The 19030-nt window shown below is 39.2% G+C and overlaps 5 protein-coding genes across 20 annotated transcripts; 4 read left to right on the plus strand and 1 right to left on the minus strand.

The window, feature by feature from the left end:
* The first annotated feature begins 408 nt into the window (after positions 1 to 408).
* On the plus strand, positions 409 to 2531 carry LOC130504851 (uncharacterized). Its single transcript, XM_056999456.1, has 3 exons — positions 409 to 1062; positions 1234 to 1364; positions 1546 to 2531. The coding sequence occupies exons 1-3, from the start codon at positions 751 to 753 to the stop codon at positions 2297 to 2299; spliced, it is 1197 nt and encodes a 398-aa protein (XP_056855436.1). The 5' UTR covers positions 409 to 750; the 3' UTR covers positions 2300 to 2531.
* An 854-nt stretch (positions 2532 to 3385) lies between these two features.
* Positions 3386 to 5278, plus strand: LOC108848816 (ATP-dependent Clp protease proteolytic subunit 2, mitochondrial). Of its 3 annotated transcripts, none has more exons than XM_056999454.1 (3): positions 3386 to 3766; positions 4139 to 4582; positions 4889 to 5278. In XM_056999454.1, exons 1-2 carry the CDS (start codon positions 3472 to 3474, stop codon positions 4561 to 4563), a joined length of 720 nt encoding a protein of 239 aa, XP_056855434.1. In that variant the 5' UTR covers positions 3386 to 3471; the 3' UTR covers positions 4564 to 4582; positions 4889 to 5278. The 3 variants fall into 3 exon arrangements, with proteins under 3 accessions (XP_056855434.1, XP_056855435.1, XP_018477763.1); XM_056999455.1 differs by having other exon boundaries at positions 4895 to 5278; XM_018622261.2 differs by lacking the exon at positions 4889 to 5278 and having other exon boundaries at positions 4139 to 4799.
* Positions 5279 to 5294: 16 nt separating this feature from the next.
* Positions 5295 to 8118, plus strand: LOC108848378 (uncharacterized). Its single transcript, XM_018621732.2, has one exon. The coding sequence runs from the start codon at positions 5921 to 5923 to the stop codon at positions 8018 to 8020; it is 2100 nt and encodes a 699-aa protein (XP_018477234.1). The 5' UTR covers positions 5295 to 5920; the 3' UTR covers positions 8021 to 8118.
* A 1277-nt stretch (positions 8119 to 9395) lies between these two features.
* LOC130504850 (phosphoenolpyruvate carboxylase 1-like) lies at positions 9396 to 10903 on the minus strand. 5 transcript variants are annotated; one of them, XR_008941445.1, is made up of 4 exons: positions 10469 to 10903; positions 10070 to 10239; positions 9920 to 10004; positions 9396 to 9836 (listed from the first exon to the last, which is right to left on the minus strand). XR_008941445.1 is itself a non-coding variant. In XM_056999453.1 (4 exons), coding segments are annotated over exons 1-4 (228 nt in total). In that variant the 5' UTR covers positions 10471 to 10903; the 3' UTR covers positions 9396 to 9717. The 5 variants fall into 5 exon arrangements, 1 of the variants encoding a protein (XP_056855433.1); XR_008941444.1 differs by having other exon boundaries at positions 9396 to 9783; positions 10165 to 10244; XR_008941446.1 differs by having other exon boundaries at positions 10165 to 10244.
* A 240-nt stretch (positions 10904 to 11143) lies between these two features.
* Positions 11144 to 19030, plus strand: LOC108853883 (ENHANCER OF AG-4 protein 2). 10 transcript variants are annotated; one of them, XR_008941437.1, is made up of 15 exons: positions 11144 to 11550; positions 11831 to 11907; positions 12124 to 13755; positions 13828 to 14341; positions 14573 to 14681; positions 14842 to 14954; positions 15037 to 15224; positions 15305 to 16001; positions 16090 to 16462; positions 16629 to 16724; positions 16822 to 17193; positions 17373 to 17527; positions 17596 to 17695; positions 18661 to 18776; positions 18968 to 19030. XR_008941437.1 is itself a non-coding variant. In XM_056999451.1 (12 exons), exons 1-11 carry the CDS (start codon positions 11440 to 11442, stop codon positions 16890 to 16892), a joined length of 3981 nt encoding a protein of 1326 aa, XP_056855431.1. In that variant the 5' UTR covers positions 11144 to 11439; the 3' UTR covers positions 16893 to 16899; positions 17025 to 17308. The 10 variants fall into 10 exon arrangements, 3 of the variants coding, with proteins under 3 accessions (XP_056855431.1, XP_056855432.1, XP_056855430.1); XR_008941438.1 differs by having other exon boundaries at positions 17382 to 17527; XR_008941436.1 differs by lacking the exon at positions 17373 to 17527.

Here is a 19030-nt window from a genome sequence, read left to right on the forward strand (position 1 = left end):
TTTTTTTGTTTTGTTTCAGTCTTTCTTTGTAAAGCGCTTACTGCGTCTTGATACTGCATTACAAAGTATTGTATACATTCCCACCATGCATGAGGTATGTATATTTAAAGTTCTTATAAAATCTACTAGCCCGTTTATGTTTCTTGTGGGAATCCTTTGTTTGACTGTTAGTCGGATTTGGGTTGAATCCTAATCTAATATAGTAAATTAATTAAACTTTTTATATATATATCCATTTAACAATCTCATGAGGATATTCTCATAAATTCTCTTGTAGGCAAAGAATAAACTTTTTTCCCTCGCCGACAGAACACGGTCTATGGAGAGAGAGAAGCATACTGTTTCCAAGTTGTTAACGCGGTTTTGTTTTTGTCATGTTTATAATTTATAATAATAACAAAATAATAAATTTGGTTGGTCGTTTGAAATTCAAAAGGAAAAAATATAAAATTTGTGACGCTCCGGTGGCGACGAGAGGGGAGGAGCAGAGATCTCTCGTTCGTTTTTTTTACTGTTTTCCCGGAAAATCCGGCAAGGAAAAGCTAACAACAACAACAACAACGAACCTAAGGAGAAAAATCGTTTCCTTTCACTCCACGAGTTTCCACCTCTCTCTTTCGTAACCTCTCAGCGTCTCTTCCTCGTTTTCTCTCTTCTTTTTTTCTCTCCTCGAAAAAATCTCAACACATCTTAGAATAGGGTGTGTGTGGTGGTGGTAAGATAGATAGATTGATATAGAGCGGCAATCAAATGCTAACGGATCGAGGGAGGCGAGTTTCTATCTGTATTGGGACTCTTGACTATGGCCACCGAAAATTCCGTGGTAACGGTTGTTACGGCGGTTTCGTTGACCGATCGTCGGAGAGATGCCGCGAATGGAGTCCTTCATCAGCTTCGAGAATTCTCCGTATCTCCTCTCCCACCACGTCTCCACCGTCGGCGACTTCTCCCGTCTCCCTGAATTGCTCCTACTCTAACAACGGCTCCGCTGGCGGCTATATCGAGCATCGTGTCTCCAAGTTCGATACTCTAGCCGGCATTGCCATCAAGTACGGTGTCGAGGTAAACAGCTTTGTGCTCCTGATTATTATGTTTCCAGAAATTTTTGATTCTATTGGGGAATGTTATTACTTAAATAAAAAAAAATTCATCTTTAGAAACAATTCATCTTCAAATCGCCTTTTATTTGTATCTTAAAATATCCTAAAAGATTTTTTTTTGGCTATAATTCAGGTAGCAGATATTACGAAGCTAAATGGACTTGTAACTGACCTTCAGATGTTTGCTCTCAAGTCTCTCCGGATTCCATTACCTGGGAGGCATCCTCCTTCTCCCTGCTTATCTAACTCCTCCTTCAGCCACGGGTACTTTTTTTAACCATCTTGTTCGGGTCCTCGTTTAATTTCTATGGCTTAGCAGTTTAATAACCGAATAAAATAAACATGTCCGGACCCTGCATAGATTAGCCTTGAATTTATTTGGTTTTGCATAAAAGGGCACTCCAGAAGTCAAAGTAATCCTTATCTCCATGGTTGATACTTGCAGAGAGGATTGCTCTGAGCAAGTTTCATCATGCAACGGCAACCTCCAAGATGTGTTTGACCCCTTCCAGTCATTGCGGGAGACGAAGAAGATCTCTCCAGCCATGGACTCCCTGCAAGGTTACTACGGTCTGAAACCAACGAACAGGAGAGCTTCCGAAGCTTCTCATCTCCAAGACAATGATCAGTACCTCAAACCGTTCCCAGCCACCAGTACTCCTTTAAACCAGCACAGAAAATCCAGAAGCTTGGTTGATGCAGTTATCGCCGAGGTCAACCAATCATCATCCAACGGGTACAACAAGGAAGTGGATTCCGCTGATAAGCCAATCAGAAGACGCCAAAAATCTGAAGCTGATTTCATTTCGAGAACACCAGAACCGCTTCTGAAGAAGGAGAGCAGAAGCAGCAGCAGTGGCGTGTTTTCTGCAATAGCCGGGAAAGGTTTAGCACTTAGACCCAAAGCAGCAGCGAGCAGAACTAACTCGCCAGCAGATACTAATGGTAATACCAATCCAGTACCAATCAATCTGATGGATGCTCCTTTGGGAGACAGCTTCTCAAGCGTGAGGAAATCGTTTAGCGCCTCTATTCTGCAAGAACCGGTCAACAAGGGTGGTTCGTCATCATCATCGCTATGGACAAGCTCCAAGTGGACACTGAAAGCAGATTTGCTCCAACAAGCAGCCATGGCAAGGTCTATCTTTGACGGATTGCCTAAGCCTCTAACTGGTCGGAGAAACAAAAAGGCTATGTAGCTTCTTCATCTCTTAAACTTTATTGACTGACGACTGTGTCCCAAAAAGCAAGAGAAGCTAGTAGGTAAAATTACAAGTAGAGTGTACATTGCACTGCATTGCATTTAATTTAAAAACAATAATGCAACTTGTGTTGTGACTTGTGAGTGAGTGTTATGTTAGATCGGGCACTAAATGTATTTTTGTGTATGTTTGAAATAAAAAAGTTGCAATGAAAAATCATTTTGATATTTTTTCAATGAACAAAAGAAAAAGAAAAATAAAAGAACAAATCTGAAATCTCTTACTAGGCGTTCAGGTGTTGATCGATTTTTTGGATATTTCAGTATTGAAATCTAGTGTCCTTTTATGTATTTTGTATATCGGATTGAATTTGATATTTTTGGTTTGGATGAAATTCGGATATTCAAAATTTGAAAAGTAAAAATTCAATTTTTTATTGCTCAAATTTCTTATATTTAAAATTTTTCTATTAACTAAAACTGATTTTATAAATTTTAATAGATTAAACAATTAACAATTTGAAGATAAACTTCGAAAATAAAAAAATATCAATCTCCCTCGCTTGAATATTCTTCTTTTATACTAGTTTTTGTGTTTGTGATTTTGTGTTGTGTTATGTTTGTTTGGTCTCTGTTTTTGACCAATATCTTGGAGTTATAATGTTCCGAATCCATTAATTATTTTTTGTCAGATAACTTAATATGTTAAAAGAAAAGATATCAGTCAAATTTTTGTTTTGAGATTTTGGATGAAACTATACATAAAATAAAAAAATTAGACGAATAGCAAATCACTTTTTTTACTATTTCATATATGATTTTATCTTAATTTTTTTGTAAATTATCAATATAAATATTTTAAATAAAATGAAACAAATAAATTAGCAATATAGAATTAAATATATATATTCGAATGTTTTCGGATATTCATTCGGCACTCAGATTAAAATATCCAATTTGTTCTAATTTTATATCCATGCAAGTATTTTGCTACTTCAATTAAGATTTCGGTTTGATTTTTTGTGTTCGGGTCGGATTCTGTACTGGTTGGTTTTGGATATCCGGGTAAATGCCCACCCCGCTCTTACATTGAGGAAGCGAGTTCCAATTCTCGAGAGCAGTTCTCCTCCTCCTCTCGAGCAGAAACAAACAAACCCTAGAGTTCAGACGATGATGATGAGAAGTCTCTTTTCCGGCGCCAAGCGGCTATCAACTCCGTCACTAATCTCGACGACCACAAGAAGCTACAGCCTCATTCCGATGGTAATCGAGCACTCGTCGCGAGGAGAGAGAGCCTACGACATCTTCTCTCGCTTGCTCAAGGAGCGTATCATCTGCATCAACGGCCCAATCAACGACGACACCTCCCACGTCGTCGTAGCTCAGCTCCTCTTCCTCGAATCCGAGAACCCTTCCAAGCCGATCCATATGTATCTCAATTCACCCGGAGGCCACGTCACCGCCGGTACAGTTTTACTTTCCGTTAACTTCTTATTGTTTAGCGTTCCGTCAAGATTCTGGAATAATAGTGTGATTAGGAATCGGATTTTGCTCAAAAACGGCCACGATAGAGATAGAGAGACTATTGTTCGTTGTTCCTTTGTGGATTTGGTGTATTTTACCTAACTTTTTGAGGTCTCTGCAATCAAAGTAATCTCTTGATTCATGCAATGAGAGGTTGAATCTTGATTATTGTTACACAAATCTCTACTGAATCAACTCTTTTGTTGCTGGTTAACTCAGTGTCTAGTTTGTGACGAAATCTCTAATTTGGAGATCCATTTTTTTTAATTATATCTTCTTTTTTTTTGTTAATTATATCTTTTTTTTGATGCAGGTCTAGCAATTTATGATACTATGCAGTACATTCGTTCTCCGATAAGCACAATCTGTTTAGGCCAGGCTGCATCGATGGCCTCTCTCCTCTTGGCAGCTGGCGCCAAGGGACAGAGGCGGTCGCTGCCTAACGCGACGGTTATGATTCATCAGCCTTCGGGTGGGTATAGCGGTCAGGCCAAGGATATAACGATTCATACGAAGCAGATTGTTCGTGTGTGGGATGCGTTGAATGGTCTGTATGCCAAACACACGGGTCAGCCTATTGATTTGATCGCGGAGAACATGGATAGGGATAACTTCATGACTCCTGAGGAGGCTAAGGCGTTTGGGATAATCGATGAGGTGATTGATGAGAGGCCGTTGGAGTTGGTGAAAGATGCAGTTGGGAGTGGAAGCAAAGATGATAAGAAGAGTTCGAGTTAAAGGAAGAAGTAATGCTCTGGTAAATCAAAAGTATCTTCTTTTTTTGCTTTGCTTCAGTTAGATCACACTTTTCTTCTATGGATGAATATTGATGCACTGCAGGGGCGTGATCTCTTAAAAACTTCTTTTAATAAATCGTTCATGTTGTTTCAGTACTCTTTTTTCCTTTGGGTGTTTTTACACAGTTTCATATCTGATTTGAGTTAAATGAATAATAGGATTAAGTTTCATGGTGATTCTGATCCAGTACACACTTGTTCTGTTTGATTATTACACGTTCATTTGAACTAACTAGAAAGTTCAGAACTGTGAGATTGTTGTTTAGTTTCAGGAATCACAAATCTTAGATGATATGCTTTATGTGAAGAAATTGATGCTGCCGTCTGCCGCTGGTTATTACTATTTTTTTTTATCAATAGTAATATTCGCTTTCATTAAAAAAAAAATTGTGCGCTTTTGTATTATAGAACACCATGAGATTCTTATGGTAATTATTGGACTTTGACTATACTCTGAGAAATTAGGGAGAGTTACTTTTTAAGATCTCCATGACAGAAGCAGGATTGTTATTCTTGCTTAATATAGTATTTGTGTGTTTTCCACTTGATGTTAACTCGTTTTTCAAAGTCGAGCAGAATTATTATTCATGTTTGTAGTATTTATTTATTTTTGTTTGCTTGTGGTTAATCTAATGGTAAAATCTCTATATATTATTTTTTGTCAATCCAGTGGTAAATCTATAATTTGTAAATGGAAGTGTGAAGGAAATAGGAGTAGGAGTCTCTTATTGCTTCTCGGATACGATCGAATTGGATTGTGGATTGGCTAGTTCTCCTTAAAAGAAATTAGGGGTTTTATAGAGGAAACAAAAAACGCCTATAGCTCCGGGGCGTAAAAGAGGAGAGAGCAAGGGTAACACCAAGGGGAAGTTGATCCTTGGTGATCTCGTTCTTGCCAGAGTCAAAGGCTTCCCTGCATGTAGTGGGGGTGGGGGTCAACCATATAGCGTTAAAGTGTGTAGTCAGGTAGCCTGGGTCTCCGTCATCAAAATCACTTGAGGTCAACGAGAGCTTCCTGTCCAAAGCACACATCGATTTGGACCCAAGGAAGCCCACTTGATATTTTCAGAGAATAAAGGCCCAGTTCAACATCAACACATCACATCACACATGCTCTTTTTTTTACTCACTCACCGACAGAGTGTATTCCCCGAGACAATTTGCCAATGGTATATGGTTCTTTTTCTTTCGGTCATAGACTGTAAAAGCATAACCACTTGAAAGTTCTGGAAAAAAAAGAAAAAGAAAAAGAAAAAGAAAAGTTAGCAAGTTTCAAATGAGCTCAAAAGAGAAGAGGAATGGATTCTGGAGGTAAGCAGATCAGCATGGAAAGAGTAGAGTTACCACAACTTCACGAGCATCCTTTGGTACCTTTCAGTCCCTTTGTTTCTAGTCGGTGCAAGGTGTGCAGCCATTTCTCTAGGTTGTTTGAGGTTTACATCTATGGAGGGTACCGTTGCAATGAACTGGGGTGTGGATGGGCTGTGTTCCATAAAGATTGCGCCAATCCTTTAAAAGAGATCAACCACTCTTTCCATCCCGACCATCCTCTCAAACTCATCATCGCTACCCTTCCCTTACAAGATTCCCAATCACATACATGTTTCTGTGGAAGAAGTTTCAAAGATGGTTATTGTTGTGCAATATGTGATTTCAAGTTGTGTTTGGTGTGCGCGAGGAGACAAGAACCACTTGTTCTTCCTGAAAATTCATACGGAGGACACGAGCATCCACTCAAAATCGTATGTGATCCTTACAATAGGCGGAGTCCAGAACTCTGCAAAGCATGTGTTAAATATTTAGACCAGACAGATCATCATTACAGATGTCAAGAGTGCGAAGAATTTGCCATCCATATAGATTGTCTTGAATTGTTTCCAGAAGCATACCACATGACTTCCCATCCCCAACACCCACTCAAGTCACTTAGAGGTCATCAAGTTCCTGATTACGCCGACAAGAATTGTCTTCTTTGCGAGAAGGAGTTCGATCAAGTACCACATCACCAACTTCACCACTGTGATGTTTGTAATGTAAGCATATGCAGTTTATGCATGATAGACCCACCACCGGTTGAGGTTGAATGCATGAAGACACATGAACATCAACTTCATCTTGTTCCAAGACTCATTGACTTCACTTGCAATGCTTGTGGTACCCAAGGCAACCGAAGCCCTTATTTCTGTCTTCCATGCAATTTCATGATCCACCGGGAGTGTATTGATCTACCTCGTGTCATAAACATCAACCGCCACGATCACCGCATCTCATACACCCCTCGCCTTGGACATGGAGAGTGGAAATGCAGAGTTTGCCGTAAAGAAGTAGTTGGATTCTACGGGGCTTATACTTGCTCAAAATGTCCTACTTTTTCTGTTCATGCAAGATGCGCAACGAGAGAAGATGTATGGGACATGGTTGAACGGGAGGGGACACCAGAAGAAGAAGAAGAAGAAGAAATTCCGCCTTACCAAGTGATTGATGATAACACGGTAAAACATTTCAGCCATGATCATAACTTACAACTCAACAAGGATGGGGTGATTCTATCTGAAAACACACTATGCAAGGCATGCATCTTCCAGATTAGTTCAGAACCCTTCTACATTTGCAAGCAGCATCACTGCGGTTTCATTCTCCATGAAAAATGCGCAAACCTACCACGGAAAAAACGCCATGTGTGCAACAACCTGCCATTCACGCTTCACACAGACTCTCACTACAAGTTTCAGTGTTGGCTTTGTTATCAACACTCCTCAGGTTTCAGGTACGAATCTGGACCTTTTGTGACTATAGATGTAGGATGTGCTTCGACTTCAGATTTAGTTGAGCACGAAAGCCATCCACATCCTTTATACTACTGCTCTAGTTACGAAGATAGTAAGCCTTGTAGTAGATGCAAAAGGAGTAATGACCGTTTATTTAGTTGTGATGAGTGTGAGTATGATTTGGACGGAAAGTGTGCTATTTTACCTGAAAAGGTAATGAAAAATAGATATGATGATCATCCTCTCCTCTTGTCATATGGAGACATGGATGTGGATGATGAAAAATATTGGTGCGAGTCCTGTGAAACAAAAGTGGATCCAAAGGAAGGTTTCTATGCATGCAACGACTGCGGAGTGGTATTGCATATTTCATGCGTTTTGGGAGACTTCTCATACATCATGCCTGGTTCATTCGTTTCCGTTGACTTCACTACTCCTGGATATGTATATATCAGTGAAGGTTCCATGACAAGCTCCGATGAAGAAGTGGTGTCCAACACCTCTATTTGTAGACCATTTTGCGCTGCGTGCAACTCTCGATGCAAGCTCCCTTCCGTTCTTAAGGTTTCCAAAGACGGAGTTGTTGTATGCTTTTGCTCTTTAAAATGTCGTTACCACATTGGAAAGTGATAAGGCATATATATATTTTCACTAATAACTTTTTTGTATCATTGTTCTTGCGGAAGTTATAATTATAATTTTAATCAATACAAGTGCATGTATACGTATTGAAGAGTTCTCTCAAACGTGTCGAAATGAACTGAAGAGAAAAATGAGGATGAAATAAAAGATGAGGACCATTCTCCTTACCTTGTAAACATACTTTGGAGAGACTAGTCTCCTCCATTGACTCAGCCAAGAGTATGTTTCAGTTCGGATTGCTTGCTCTTCTTATTCTTGAGGTATAGGAAGAGCCTTGAGAGAGGGTAAGTCTTTGGTTAACACAATGCTTGGATTTCTTAGTGTGTCTGCTCTAGCAATAATGTGTAGACTTAGCTCGTGTTTCCAGTGAAAAAGTGAGATTTACTTGAGGAAGAGATGATGATGATGATGATGATCTCTAAGTGTACATTACTTGAGGAACGGCCTTATATATATGATGACTAGGGTTGGCCCGCCCTACGGGCGAAATATTTCTTTACTTTTGATTTGGGTTATATTTTAAATAAAATTATATTTTATAAGAATAAAAAATACCTAACTAACAATAAAGATGATGAAAACATATATATTATAAGACTTTTTAATTTATTTTAAGCTTTTAATATTCTTTTAAAATTTAGCCCGTTGCTTTGAAAATATGATTTTTAATAATATTATAATTCTTTTAGTTAAGAAAATATGATAGAAAAATGAATTTAAAAAAGGACCATATCGAAAAGTCACTTTGAGAATTAACAAAACCTCTTCACCCGAAAAAAGAAAATTAGTTAATTTGTTATATATATTATGTAGATCATATATTCTTTTATTACTTTGCTTATATGTCATTTAAAGTAACATATTTTCTTCCGACTATAATATATTTATTACAGTTATAATACGTGAATCTAATAGAAGGGATCTTCTAATATAAACACTCATTCTTTTAAGTAAAACTATATTATATCTCCTGTTCAAAAAAAATTAATAAAAAAATATTGATATTTACTATATTTTTTGTTAAATATAATTTTTATTATCTATGCACAATTAATTTATCTTTATTATTAATTATTATAAATATTCTACAATCTAACAACTACACATACAATTAATTTATATCTATTTATATAGCCAAGAGTCATTGCGTAAAAAAATATTGTATGGCGTGTTTGGTATATCAGATGAATAACAAATTAGTGAATAATTGTTTGGAAAAAAACTAAAATAGATTCAAGATTAAACAATTAAAAATTGCAAATTACTTCTATCTCTATCATCACCTGCCACATAGATACAAATCATGGACACCAAGTAGACACACTGGATCGTAACTTTTTGGGATAAGCAGCAAACAAACGTCTTTTACTCAATCTATGCGCAGTTAATTTCCAAAATCTATAACAACAATCATTTTGCTTAAAAGAACAAAATATATGTTTTTTTTTTTTTGAAGAACAAAACAAAATATATGTTTACGAAGTTTGATTTTGATAGCGACTAAGGATTATATTAAAATTAGCTACCACTATGTACAAACTTGTTAATGTTGTCCCGAGATAGGGCATACCCTTTTAGACTGCTGCCTCACGTCGCCAACCAAAACAGAATGTAATGAGAAGTTTCCGTCTCGGTTGCTTTCCTCCATTGCTCAAACTGAACCTTTACTCTGGTAAGCGAAGCTTCTATGGCTTCTGCTTTGATGTTTCTAGTTTCTCTATTTCACTTCTCGGACTCCACAACTCCATCTCCTTCACGATTCAAGAAAGAAAGAAATAAGAGTGTATCATCACGGTCTCCACCCCTAGAAGAAGAAAACTGAATGAGATAATAGTATTATTTCATGCAATAAAAAAGCTATACAGAGAGTTCTTTGTCGGTGTATACCTCTTGTAGCAGAGCTTCATCAAGTTCTTGTTTATCAGTAGGAGTAATGTTCTTTGCATATAACTGTGAGAAACAATCACATATCCTGATAACATTGAAAAAACACATCAGTAATCAAGTGTCAGTAACTTGGGAAAAAAGTCTACAGACCTTCCAAACTTTTGGAGCAAAGACCGATGATTAGATTGAGTGGGATAAGCAGTTAAGACCAAGTCAACAGGCTGATTCTTGAGAGCATCACGCACCTATTCAGAGGTCTTTTTGAGCAGCAAGAGCCTCTTGAGAATCTATTCAATGTCGGAGTCTGTTGTTGCAGGAGCCTGATCTGCGAACGATATTAATCAAACATTAAAGATACATAGAGAACAAAAGAAGTTAAGATTTTGCAAGTTACTTTTACATGCAAAATCGGTAGACAATTATAGATTGTGTGGAATGAACTTGTGAGAGCATCTTAAACAGTTAAAACAAATACGAAAGATTTATCTAAACCATGATGCAGAGCTCAAAAACTCATAACCTCAATCAAGGAAGGAGAAGAAAACGTACATCACCAAAGATCTGTCGAATCTTCTTACTACATAATCAATGTAAAAAGAGGAGTCAACCCCCTTATCATCAAGTAAAGCATGCAAAGTTACATCTGCTTCCCTACTTTCTTAACGTTCCGTGCTCACGCCAAGACACGATCGGACTCCAAATCAAATATATGGGCTGAAACACTGTTGCTGAGTGTTTGCGTACGGAAGCAGAAGGGTTGTATTAGGTGAAGCTGTGAGATTCTGAGTTTTCTGAATCCATATTTATAGTTGAAAAAATTAGGGATTAGTGATCGAAGTTAGGTAAGGGGTAATTAAATCATGAGAGCTTGAATGAAAGAGTTAATGGTGAATCTTAATATGGCTTAGAAAAGCGTTATATTTCAGTTATGGCAAAGCCGGACAAGTAATTCGAGTAGGCAACCATCGTTGGAGAAGGAGAAGAGATTACATTAGGCTTTTGTGTTTCTGACGTGTCATGCTGTGAGTTTGCCTATTATCTAGCTGGATGCTGATGTGGACATCACAGGAGAGATGAAAACAGTTCTTTATATATAAAGATTCAAAGGCATACATTAATTAAAAAAAAAAAAGGAAAATAAAAGAGAATTGTGTTGGATTTGGATTGGTTCTGTCTTTTTATATGTAAAATAAAATAAAAAAGGAATAAAACGCCGACTAGGAGTAAACCAATAAACTTCTCAGAAAAAAATCCATTGCAAAGTTTTGTTTCATTCTTCCCTAAGCCCCCATCGTCCCCCGACCGCCTCAATCTCTGTCTCTGGATCAAAGCCCTTTGCTCTGTCGCTGTCTCGGTTGACGGCTGAACAAGCGAAGGTTCCTTCCTCACCGGTGGAATAGTTTTCCGTGTTGGAATTGGAGTCTTTCTCAGACAGGATCGAATTGGATTGGGATTCGCCCAATTTCTGTTCGTTGCTCTCAAAATTAGGGTTTAAAGAGGAAAGGAAAAATAACCGCCTAATGGCTCCGGGGCGTAAAAGAGGAGCGAGCAAGGGTAACGCCAAGGGGCAGTTGATCCTCGGTGATCTCGTTCTTGCCAAAGTCAAAGGCTTCCCTGCTTGGCCTGCTAAGGTAAACCCACCTCCATGCTTTCGCTTTTTTTTTTATTATTCTTGTCTCTAATTGCTTCCTGCATAGTCCTTATCCTCCATTATCGATATAACCTGTCTTAGTTTCCTTAATTTTGCTTCTTCTTTCTTTTTTTATGGTTACACGATTGGACTCATTAGCTCTGTAGAATTTGTTGGTTTATGAGCCGTAATTCTTCTCTATCTCTCTAGTTACCCGGTCACATTCTGCGTTTGTATTATGAGAAACATCTCGACTCTAAATTTGGTTTTTGATTTTCCAGATCAGCCGGCCTGAAGAGTGGGATCGTGCGCCAGATCCAAAGAAGTACTTTGTTAAGTTCTTTGGAACTCAGGAAATGTAACCATCTCTATCTCTCTCTCTTCTTTTATGTGTAGACAGATTCTTGATTCTTGCTATACTGGAGAATTCGCGTACCTTCTCATGTTGCTAGAATTAGGCACTAGATCTTGGTTATTAGGTGTTGTTCTATTTAGGTTTTGTTTCCTTGGACATGATTTTATCCTTTGTGTAGTTAGTTAGTTCGTCGACCTAACTTATGTTCCTTTACTGCAGAGCTTTTGTTGCACCGCCTGATATCCAAGCCTTCACTAATGAGGCGAAGAACAAACTAATAGCAAGATGTCAAGGTAAAACACTCAAGTATTTTGCCCAAGCTGTAAAGGAAATATGCACCGCTTTTGAGGACTTGCAGAACCGCAGTTCAGACGTTTCGGGCATTGGGGATCCTCTGGATGCTGCAGAGCCTGATTTGACAAAGTCTGAGATTGCGGATGGAACATGTCATATAGTCACTGATACTGATGGAACCGAAAATTTTTATTCTATGGCGGATCCTTGCTTCCCCAAATTAGATAAGAATAATGGTGAAGAGACAAATGCTGAGACCGTGAAGAAGGATTCATCCCCGGGTAGCGAGTCATTGACGCATGGTTCACACCACCATAAAATAAAGGCTGAAGATTTTGATAAAGGAGCTGGCGGTGATGTTAATGGTCAAAAGAATCTAGCGAGAACAAAGAAGGTAGCAGGTGGCTCCGACAAAAAAGGTGATACAATTCACAGAGACAAAGGCAGTAACTCAGATGTGCCTGATGGTCGAGCTGCTAGTGTTAAATCTGATTCCAAAATGTCAAAAGGTCTGTTGACAGAGAAATCTAGTACCAAATTTTCTGGAGGTAAGCACGAAACTTCACCTGGCGTTAAGAGTGGGGTTTCAGGCAAGAAAAGAAGGCTTGAAAGTGAACTAGGGAAGCCTGCACCAAGACTAGATGAAAGCTCACCTGCTGCTAAAAAACCGCGAACTGAAGGTAAGAATGGCAGCGTAAAGTGCGAAATTGATGATGAATCTGATCCTACTGGGACTGGATCAGATATTAAGCATGAATTTGTTTTAGGAGTAAGCGCTCGCGGAGGAAACTTACAATATGACAAAGAAGTAGTTGCTAGCAGACAAACAGTGGAGCATGATACCTCTCCTCCTTTTTCCGGGGCTCGTGGTAGATCCGAGAAAGGTCATCTGGAACAGAAAGACCGTTCCTCTTCTGTTGGTGACGTTAAGGTTCCAGTTTCACAGTCTCTAAAAAAACGAAGGGCCGTCTGCATCTATGACGAAGATGATGATGAAGATCCAAAAACCCCATTGCATGGAAGTCGAGCTGCTGTTCCCAAAACATCAGAATTGACTGATAGTCTGAAAAGTGGCAATGCCTCTACTAAAGCTAAGGTATCTGCTGGACCTACCGAGAGTACTCGAGTAAGGAAAGCACCTCTGCGTAAACATTGTGAGGATGCTTCACGTGTATTAACGAAAAATGTGGAGAATTCTGCTAATATCTTACCCATAGTAAAACCCATCAATGAGTTGCCGCCAAAGGATGTCAAGCAGATCGTTGGATCTCCTATGCCGTCTCCTCAGCTGGGTTCTTCTAACAAGCACGTTACAGTACAGCAAAAATCTGCAAAATCATCTGTAAAAGTTTCTGGTGTTGTGATGGCAAAGAAGCTTCAGAATGATTCTTGTAAGGAGGCAGTTGTGAAATCTGATAAAGTAAGCTCTTCTCTGTCTCAAACTGATCAGAGACACAAACCAGCTGAAGATAGGCCAACAGTGGCTTCAAAAGCTGCTTTAAATCTGAAGGAAGCTGGTATTTCAAGAGACACTTCTGAAGACTTGTCTGCTGTGATGTATGTCACATTCTCTCTGCAATCTTTTTGTGTTCATGTCGTCTGTTACTTATAATTTTTTTTCTTATACAGGCTTGATGACAACCGAGAAAATTGGAGTGCTCCATTTATCAGTGCGAAGACCCCAGATGCAGCTGCATCTATGAAGGATCTAATTGCAGCAGCACAGGCCAAAAGAAAACTAGCACATTCACAAAATTCAGTTTTTGGGAATTTGAACCCTAGTTTCTTAAGCATCAGTGATGCACAAATGAGGAGTCAGAGCCCGTTTATGGTTCAGAATGCTTCAGCTTCTGCTGCCATCGCAATGCCTTTAGTTGTTCAAGGACATCAACAAGAATCTTCTCCGTCAAATCATGGGCATCAGTCCTCATCAAGAAATCAAAATGAGGTTGATGATAGTGAAGAGAGAATACTTAGTTCAGGGCATAAGTCAGTTGGAGGTTCACTTAGTGGTGGTACTGAGGCGGCTGTTTCCCGAGATGCTTTTGAGGGCATGATAGAGACCTTATCAAGAACAAAGGAAAGTATTGGACGTGCAACACGCCTAGCAATTGATTGTGCCAAGTACGGGATTGCTAGTGAGGTAAGACGGTCAGTTTGTTTTCCTTTATGTTGTGTCTTAAGGTTGTCAACAAACTTAGTGTGAGGCTGCACATAGAAAATTAATTTATAGTTGCACTTTTCTCGGCTTAACTTATTGGGTGTTTGGCTTGCTACGTAAACTGCTTTAACAAAATTATTTACAGCATTTGCTTTGTACCTTTATTCAGACAATAGTTGCTATAATGAGAAAATTTGCTCGTGTTTTTTTTAGGTGGTGGAACTTCTCATACGAAAGTTGGAAATTGAACCTCACTTCCATCGTAAAGTGGACTTGTTCTTTCTCGTTGACTCTATCACCCAGTGTTCGCACAACCAAAAAGGTTAACTTTTCTCATGAATGGATACAACACCTGTTCTCAAATTTTCAGTTCCCTGAAATGCTTGTAGTATTTGGATTTTATTGTTTATTGTTTATTGTTTTGGGCTGTCTCTACCTAAAAACGTTAAATAATTTCTGAGGCTTGTGAAATCTATTTGTAGGTATTGCTGGTGCTTCATACGTTCCTACTGTGCAAGCTGCTTTGCCACGTCTTTTAAGTGCTGCTGCTCCTCCAGGGATCGATGCTCGTGATAATCGCCGTAAATGTCTGAAGGTACTTTTTCTATTTACTCGTTCGAAGTCAACCTTGTATTTTTCATTGGCTGGATTTAGTGACCTCCTCGCCTTTTTTTTAGGTTCTGAAGTTGTGGCTTGATAGGAAAATTTTCCCTGAATCTCTTCTGCGTCGTTATATTGATGAAATTGGAGCTTCTGGTGATGATGGAACCGTTGAGATTTCCTTACGGCGTCCTTCTAGATCTGAGCGTTCTGTAGATGATCCTATTAGAGAAATGGAAGGGATGCATGTTGATGAGTATGGAAGGTATGCTAAACGCTTGTCTTGCTGCGCATAGTAGTTGACCCGCTGTACTTATAAATTATTTGCCATTGTTTTTCTTGCAGCAATGCAACTATTCAGCTTCCTGGGTTTTTCTCTTCTCATTCCTTTGAAGATGATGAAGAAGATGACGATCTTCCAACATCACAAAAAGCAAAAAACACATCTTCTGGGGAACCTTTCAATGCTTTAGATGACTTGGAAATACGTGATAGTCCAAGTGATAGACACCAGCGAGTTTTGGAGGATGTAGATTGTGATCTTGAAATGGAAGATGTATCTGGTGAGGGAAAAGATGTACCACCTTCCGCTTTCTGTGAGAATGAGACAAAGGAGCAGTCACTGGATGTTAGTGAACCAGTTACGGACAAGTCAACTGCGGTGCCTCCTCTTTCAGAGGATTCTCCTCCGTTACCTCACGAATCACCTCCATCTCCCCCTCCTCTACCTCCTTCTCCACCACCTCCGTCTCCACCTCCTCCGCCTTCATCTCCGCCTCCGTTACTGCCACCACCACCTCCCACAGCGCAGTTCCCACCTCTTCCTTCACCCCCGTCTCAGCCTCCACCACCACCGCCTCTTACACCTCCACCTTCACCGCCACCTCCACCGCCTGCACAATCTATAGCTTTACCAACTCAACCATCCATAGCGAGCCATCATCAATTACCACCTCAATTAGGATTTCCTCCTCCAGCATATCCATTATCGCATCAAACATACCCAGGATCTATGCAGCAAGACCGCCGTAACATTTTCACTGTAAGTTAGTTGATTTATTCAGTTTGATGTTACTCATAGTTCCCAATGTTTCTTCTTTTATGCTTAAATTCCTGGGCATTATATGCAGGGTGATCAAATTGTCCAAGGGCCGGGAAGTTCTTCACGTGGAAGTAATGTGCAGCAGTCATATAATTTTAATCCTGAAGCTTCTTCACAGAACCAACGGTTTCAGCCGAACCCCACTCTCTCCCAAAGACCTATGGTTAGGAATCTGCCTTTAGCACCGTCCAGTCATTTTCCGTATCCAAGCCATGTTCAATCTCAATCCCCGCATACCTACACTCATCCTTACTCGTTCCCACCTCAACGTGATGATGGACGGCGATATAGAGATGAGGAACCATGGCGGATGTCTTCAAGTGGGCGTGGTGCAGAAAACCAGAGTGGTGCCTGGATACGTGGAAGACATTCACATCCAGGCCTTCCTAGAGTCACAGACAGTATGTAGATACTTCAGTCCTTACAGACCCTCTTAATTGTTGAAGTTTATTAACTTACATGATTGCTTGTGAGCATTGTGATGCATTTGTTGATAATGAATATCCAGCTTATATGTTTGTGTCATGGCTATCCTTGTGATTGATTGCCTTATTTGCAATTCAACAGATTTCTTTCGGCCACCACCAGAACGTCCACCTTCAGTGACAATGAGCTATCAACCTTCTTCTACTAGTAACTTACAAGCTGTCCCGGCAATTCCAGGTGAGACTATCTCAGCCAATACTTCTGATTGTGGACTCTTAAAGACACAGTCGGAAAGTTATATGCTTGCCTTACCATTTTAAATTACCTTTTTAAGGTCATGCTGCTTCCCAGATGCTACCATCTCGGCCAGACCTGCCTGCCGGGAATTGTTGGCGGCCAGCTTGAAGTGAAGGTAGAATTTCGTTAGTCTACTCCTGTTAGTATCAAGGATAAAGAAGCTGCTAATGTCTCATTAACAAGGCTAATCCTCTAGGTTTGAGTTTCTAAATTCTAAAGTTAAGTCAGTGTTGTCATCAGACAGTTACAATTATACCGCTTTCTCTTCCATGGAGGACTTTTTCGGATATATCCACTTCCAGAGGCATCAAAACTACTGCAGACTTTTGTCAGGATTCTGTATATTGTATTTTTCCTGACAGATGTATCTGGGGGGTCAAATTCTTCACAGTAAAGTTTTTTTTAATTGGTTAGTACCTCCGCTTCTCAGTTCCCTGTAATTATACAAATCATGATTTGCACAAAGCTTTTACTGGTTTAAATGAATTTTTGAACATAGTCAAATATAGTTTTTATGTTTCATTTTCCAAGCTCTGTAGTTAGTCTTTCGTAATTAACTTTGCTGGTCTCCGATAAATCACATTAAAGGATTTTCAGTGCAAGTCTGTACCTTGTTGGTTCCCGGACTAGAGAGACCTGTTGCTTAGTCCATGCATGTGGCAGCAGCTATTTTGTTGTAGATGTCCCTATAACTACTTCTCCACCTTGGAGAGGTTCCCTTCAAAATTTCCGTATTCTTTCTTGTAAGTTTTTGTTCTCATGCCTTTCTCTTCTGGAGATAAGCCCATGTCTCCCTGTCTCGTATTTATAGCAGGAACGAGAGGCATGCATTTCTAAACAGTTACAAGAATCTCAATAATGCTATTATTTTTGCACTGCTGATCTGAAGAAGTATGTCGAAGACTTGTGAGGTACTAGTTTTTATTTTTATTTGTTTGTCTGAATATATGTTCTCCACTCAACTGTGTTAGTAACATAACTAGGTTTTGCTGCATATTGTGTTTAGCACTTGAAGTATTTTTTTACCAGTTGATTTCTTATTTGTTTTTCATTTTTATGCAAGTACATATTCGAGATTTTAGAAGATTGAAAGAAAGAGGGTTATCTTTTGACCTTTACACTGTATCAAATTATGTTGGCAACTTGGGCAAGGGTTTTGAGTTACCTGGATGTGAGCTTATGTGATTCCTGGCTAGACTTAAAACAGCCAGCTAATCCTATGTCAGTATGTTAAAAAACAATAGCCTTCTTAGCTTGTTTTACTTTTACTAAGCATGTGCTTGCAGCTGCCTGACACGCCTGTCGTGTTTAATTGTCATGAACAAGCTTGTTTTACGGTTTCAAATATATGTGCTGTTTTTTTTAAGCTTTGCTCGATAAGTCATAAGTTTAATGTTTTGAACAAAAGTGGTGTGTATGGGTTTGTGGCGCTGATGCGTCTTGTTTGTTCTCTGAAAAACCCTTTGGCACTTTTTTTCTGGCACTAGATATGGTCAAAAGATAAACATAAGCATATACATATGCAGATAGCGTCTTCTTTAGCAATCCATGATTCAGTGCTTATTTTGCTCAATGTGTGATGACTCTCTGGACCCTTCTTAAATTAAGAAATAGATTGAGAGTCAAGGGCTTATATCATCACATGTTTCTCGATGAACAGCAAGAATTATGCTTTCTGTATTTCATGTTTTAATCATTGGTTCTTGACAGAGTCGGTTCTTTTGAGGGTATTTCGTAATAGCAGTACATAGAAATCTCGTTTCTAAGAGCATTCACACTGCAAAGAGAAATTTACATATTTGCATCAGCAGATGGTTGAGTTTTACTCATGTACGGTTTGCTTCTTGGTATTTGAACTGTTTGTGCGTACTTTCAGTTGCGAGAAAATATCTTCTTGTGGCGCGACAGACTTTTGATACAAAATCGAATCCAACCGTCGTCCGTGTTGGAAGATACAAGGCGGCTCTGATGAGAATGTGCAAAAGCTTGATGGTAAGAATCTTCTCTTGTGCTTTATACTCTTTATCTTCTCTGTAAACATGGAACTACAAAGAATACATATAATGGACATGGACTAGCTAGGGAGTTTTCTCTCTCTCTCTCTCTCTGTAAACATAGACAAAGTGCTACTGCATGGTAGTCTACAAGCAAACCTCTGGCTTATTTGGTGGGTGGTTTTTCAGGTGTTTTTTCAAGTTCTGAGATTGGTTCGAGAGCTGAGAAGATCTTCAGGCTTAAGACGATTG

This window comes from Raphanus sativus, unplaced genomic scaffold (assembly GCF_000801105.2).
Source record: "Raphanus sativus cultivar WK10039 unplaced genomic scaffold, ASM80110v3 Scaffold1830, whole genome shotgun sequence".
Classification (NCBI taxonomy): domain Eukaryota; kingdom Viridiplantae; phylum Streptophyta; class Magnoliopsida; order Brassicales; family Brassicaceae; genus Raphanus; species Raphanus sativus.

Coding starts and splice junctions, on each gene's coding strand:
- LOC130504851 (XM_056999456.1), top strand. CDS start 751: ATGCTAACGGATCGAGGGAGGCGAGTTTCTATCTGTATTGGGACTCTT. Junction 1,063..1,233: donor CCATCAAGTACGGTGTCGAG/GTAAACAGCTTT, acceptor GCTATAATTCAG/GTAGCAGATATTACGAAGCT. Junction 1,365..1,545: donor AACTCCTCCTTCAGCCACGG/GTACTTTTTTTA, acceptor TGATACTTGCAG/AGAGGATTGCTCTGAGCAAG.
- LOC108848816 (XM_056999454.1), top strand. CDS start 3,472: ATGATGATGAGAAGTCTCTTTTCCGGCGCCAAGCGGCTATCAACTCCG. Junction 3,767..4,138: donor CGGAGGCCACGTCACCGCCG/GTACAGTTTTAC, acceptor TTTTTGATGCAG/GTCTAGCAATTTATGATACT.
- LOC108848378 (XM_018621732.2), top strand. CDS start 5,921: ATGGATTCTGGAGGTAAGCAGATCAGCATGGAAAGAGTAGAGTTACCA.
- LOC130504850 (XM_056999453.1), bottom strand. Junction 10,005..10,164: donor TCAAAAAGACCTCTGAATAG/GTGCGTGATGCT, acceptor CAATGTTATCAG/GATATGTGATTGTTTCTCAC. Junction 9,784..9,919: donor ATGAAGCTCTGCTACAAGAG/GTATACACCGAC, acceptor TGAATCGTGAAG/GAGATGGAGTTGTGGAGTCC.
- LOC108853883 (XM_056999450.1), top strand. CDS start 11,440: ATGGCTCCGGGGCGTAAAAGAGGAGCGAGCAAGGGTAACGCCAAGGGG. Junction 11,551..11,830: donor TCCCTGCTTGGCCTGCTAAG/GTAAACCCACCT, acceptor TTGATTTTCCAG/ATCAGCCGGCCTGAAGAGTG. Junction 14,682..14,841: donor GTGTTCGCACAACCAAAAAG/GTTAACTTTTCT, acceptor ATCTATTTGTAG/GTATTGCTGGTGCTTCATAC.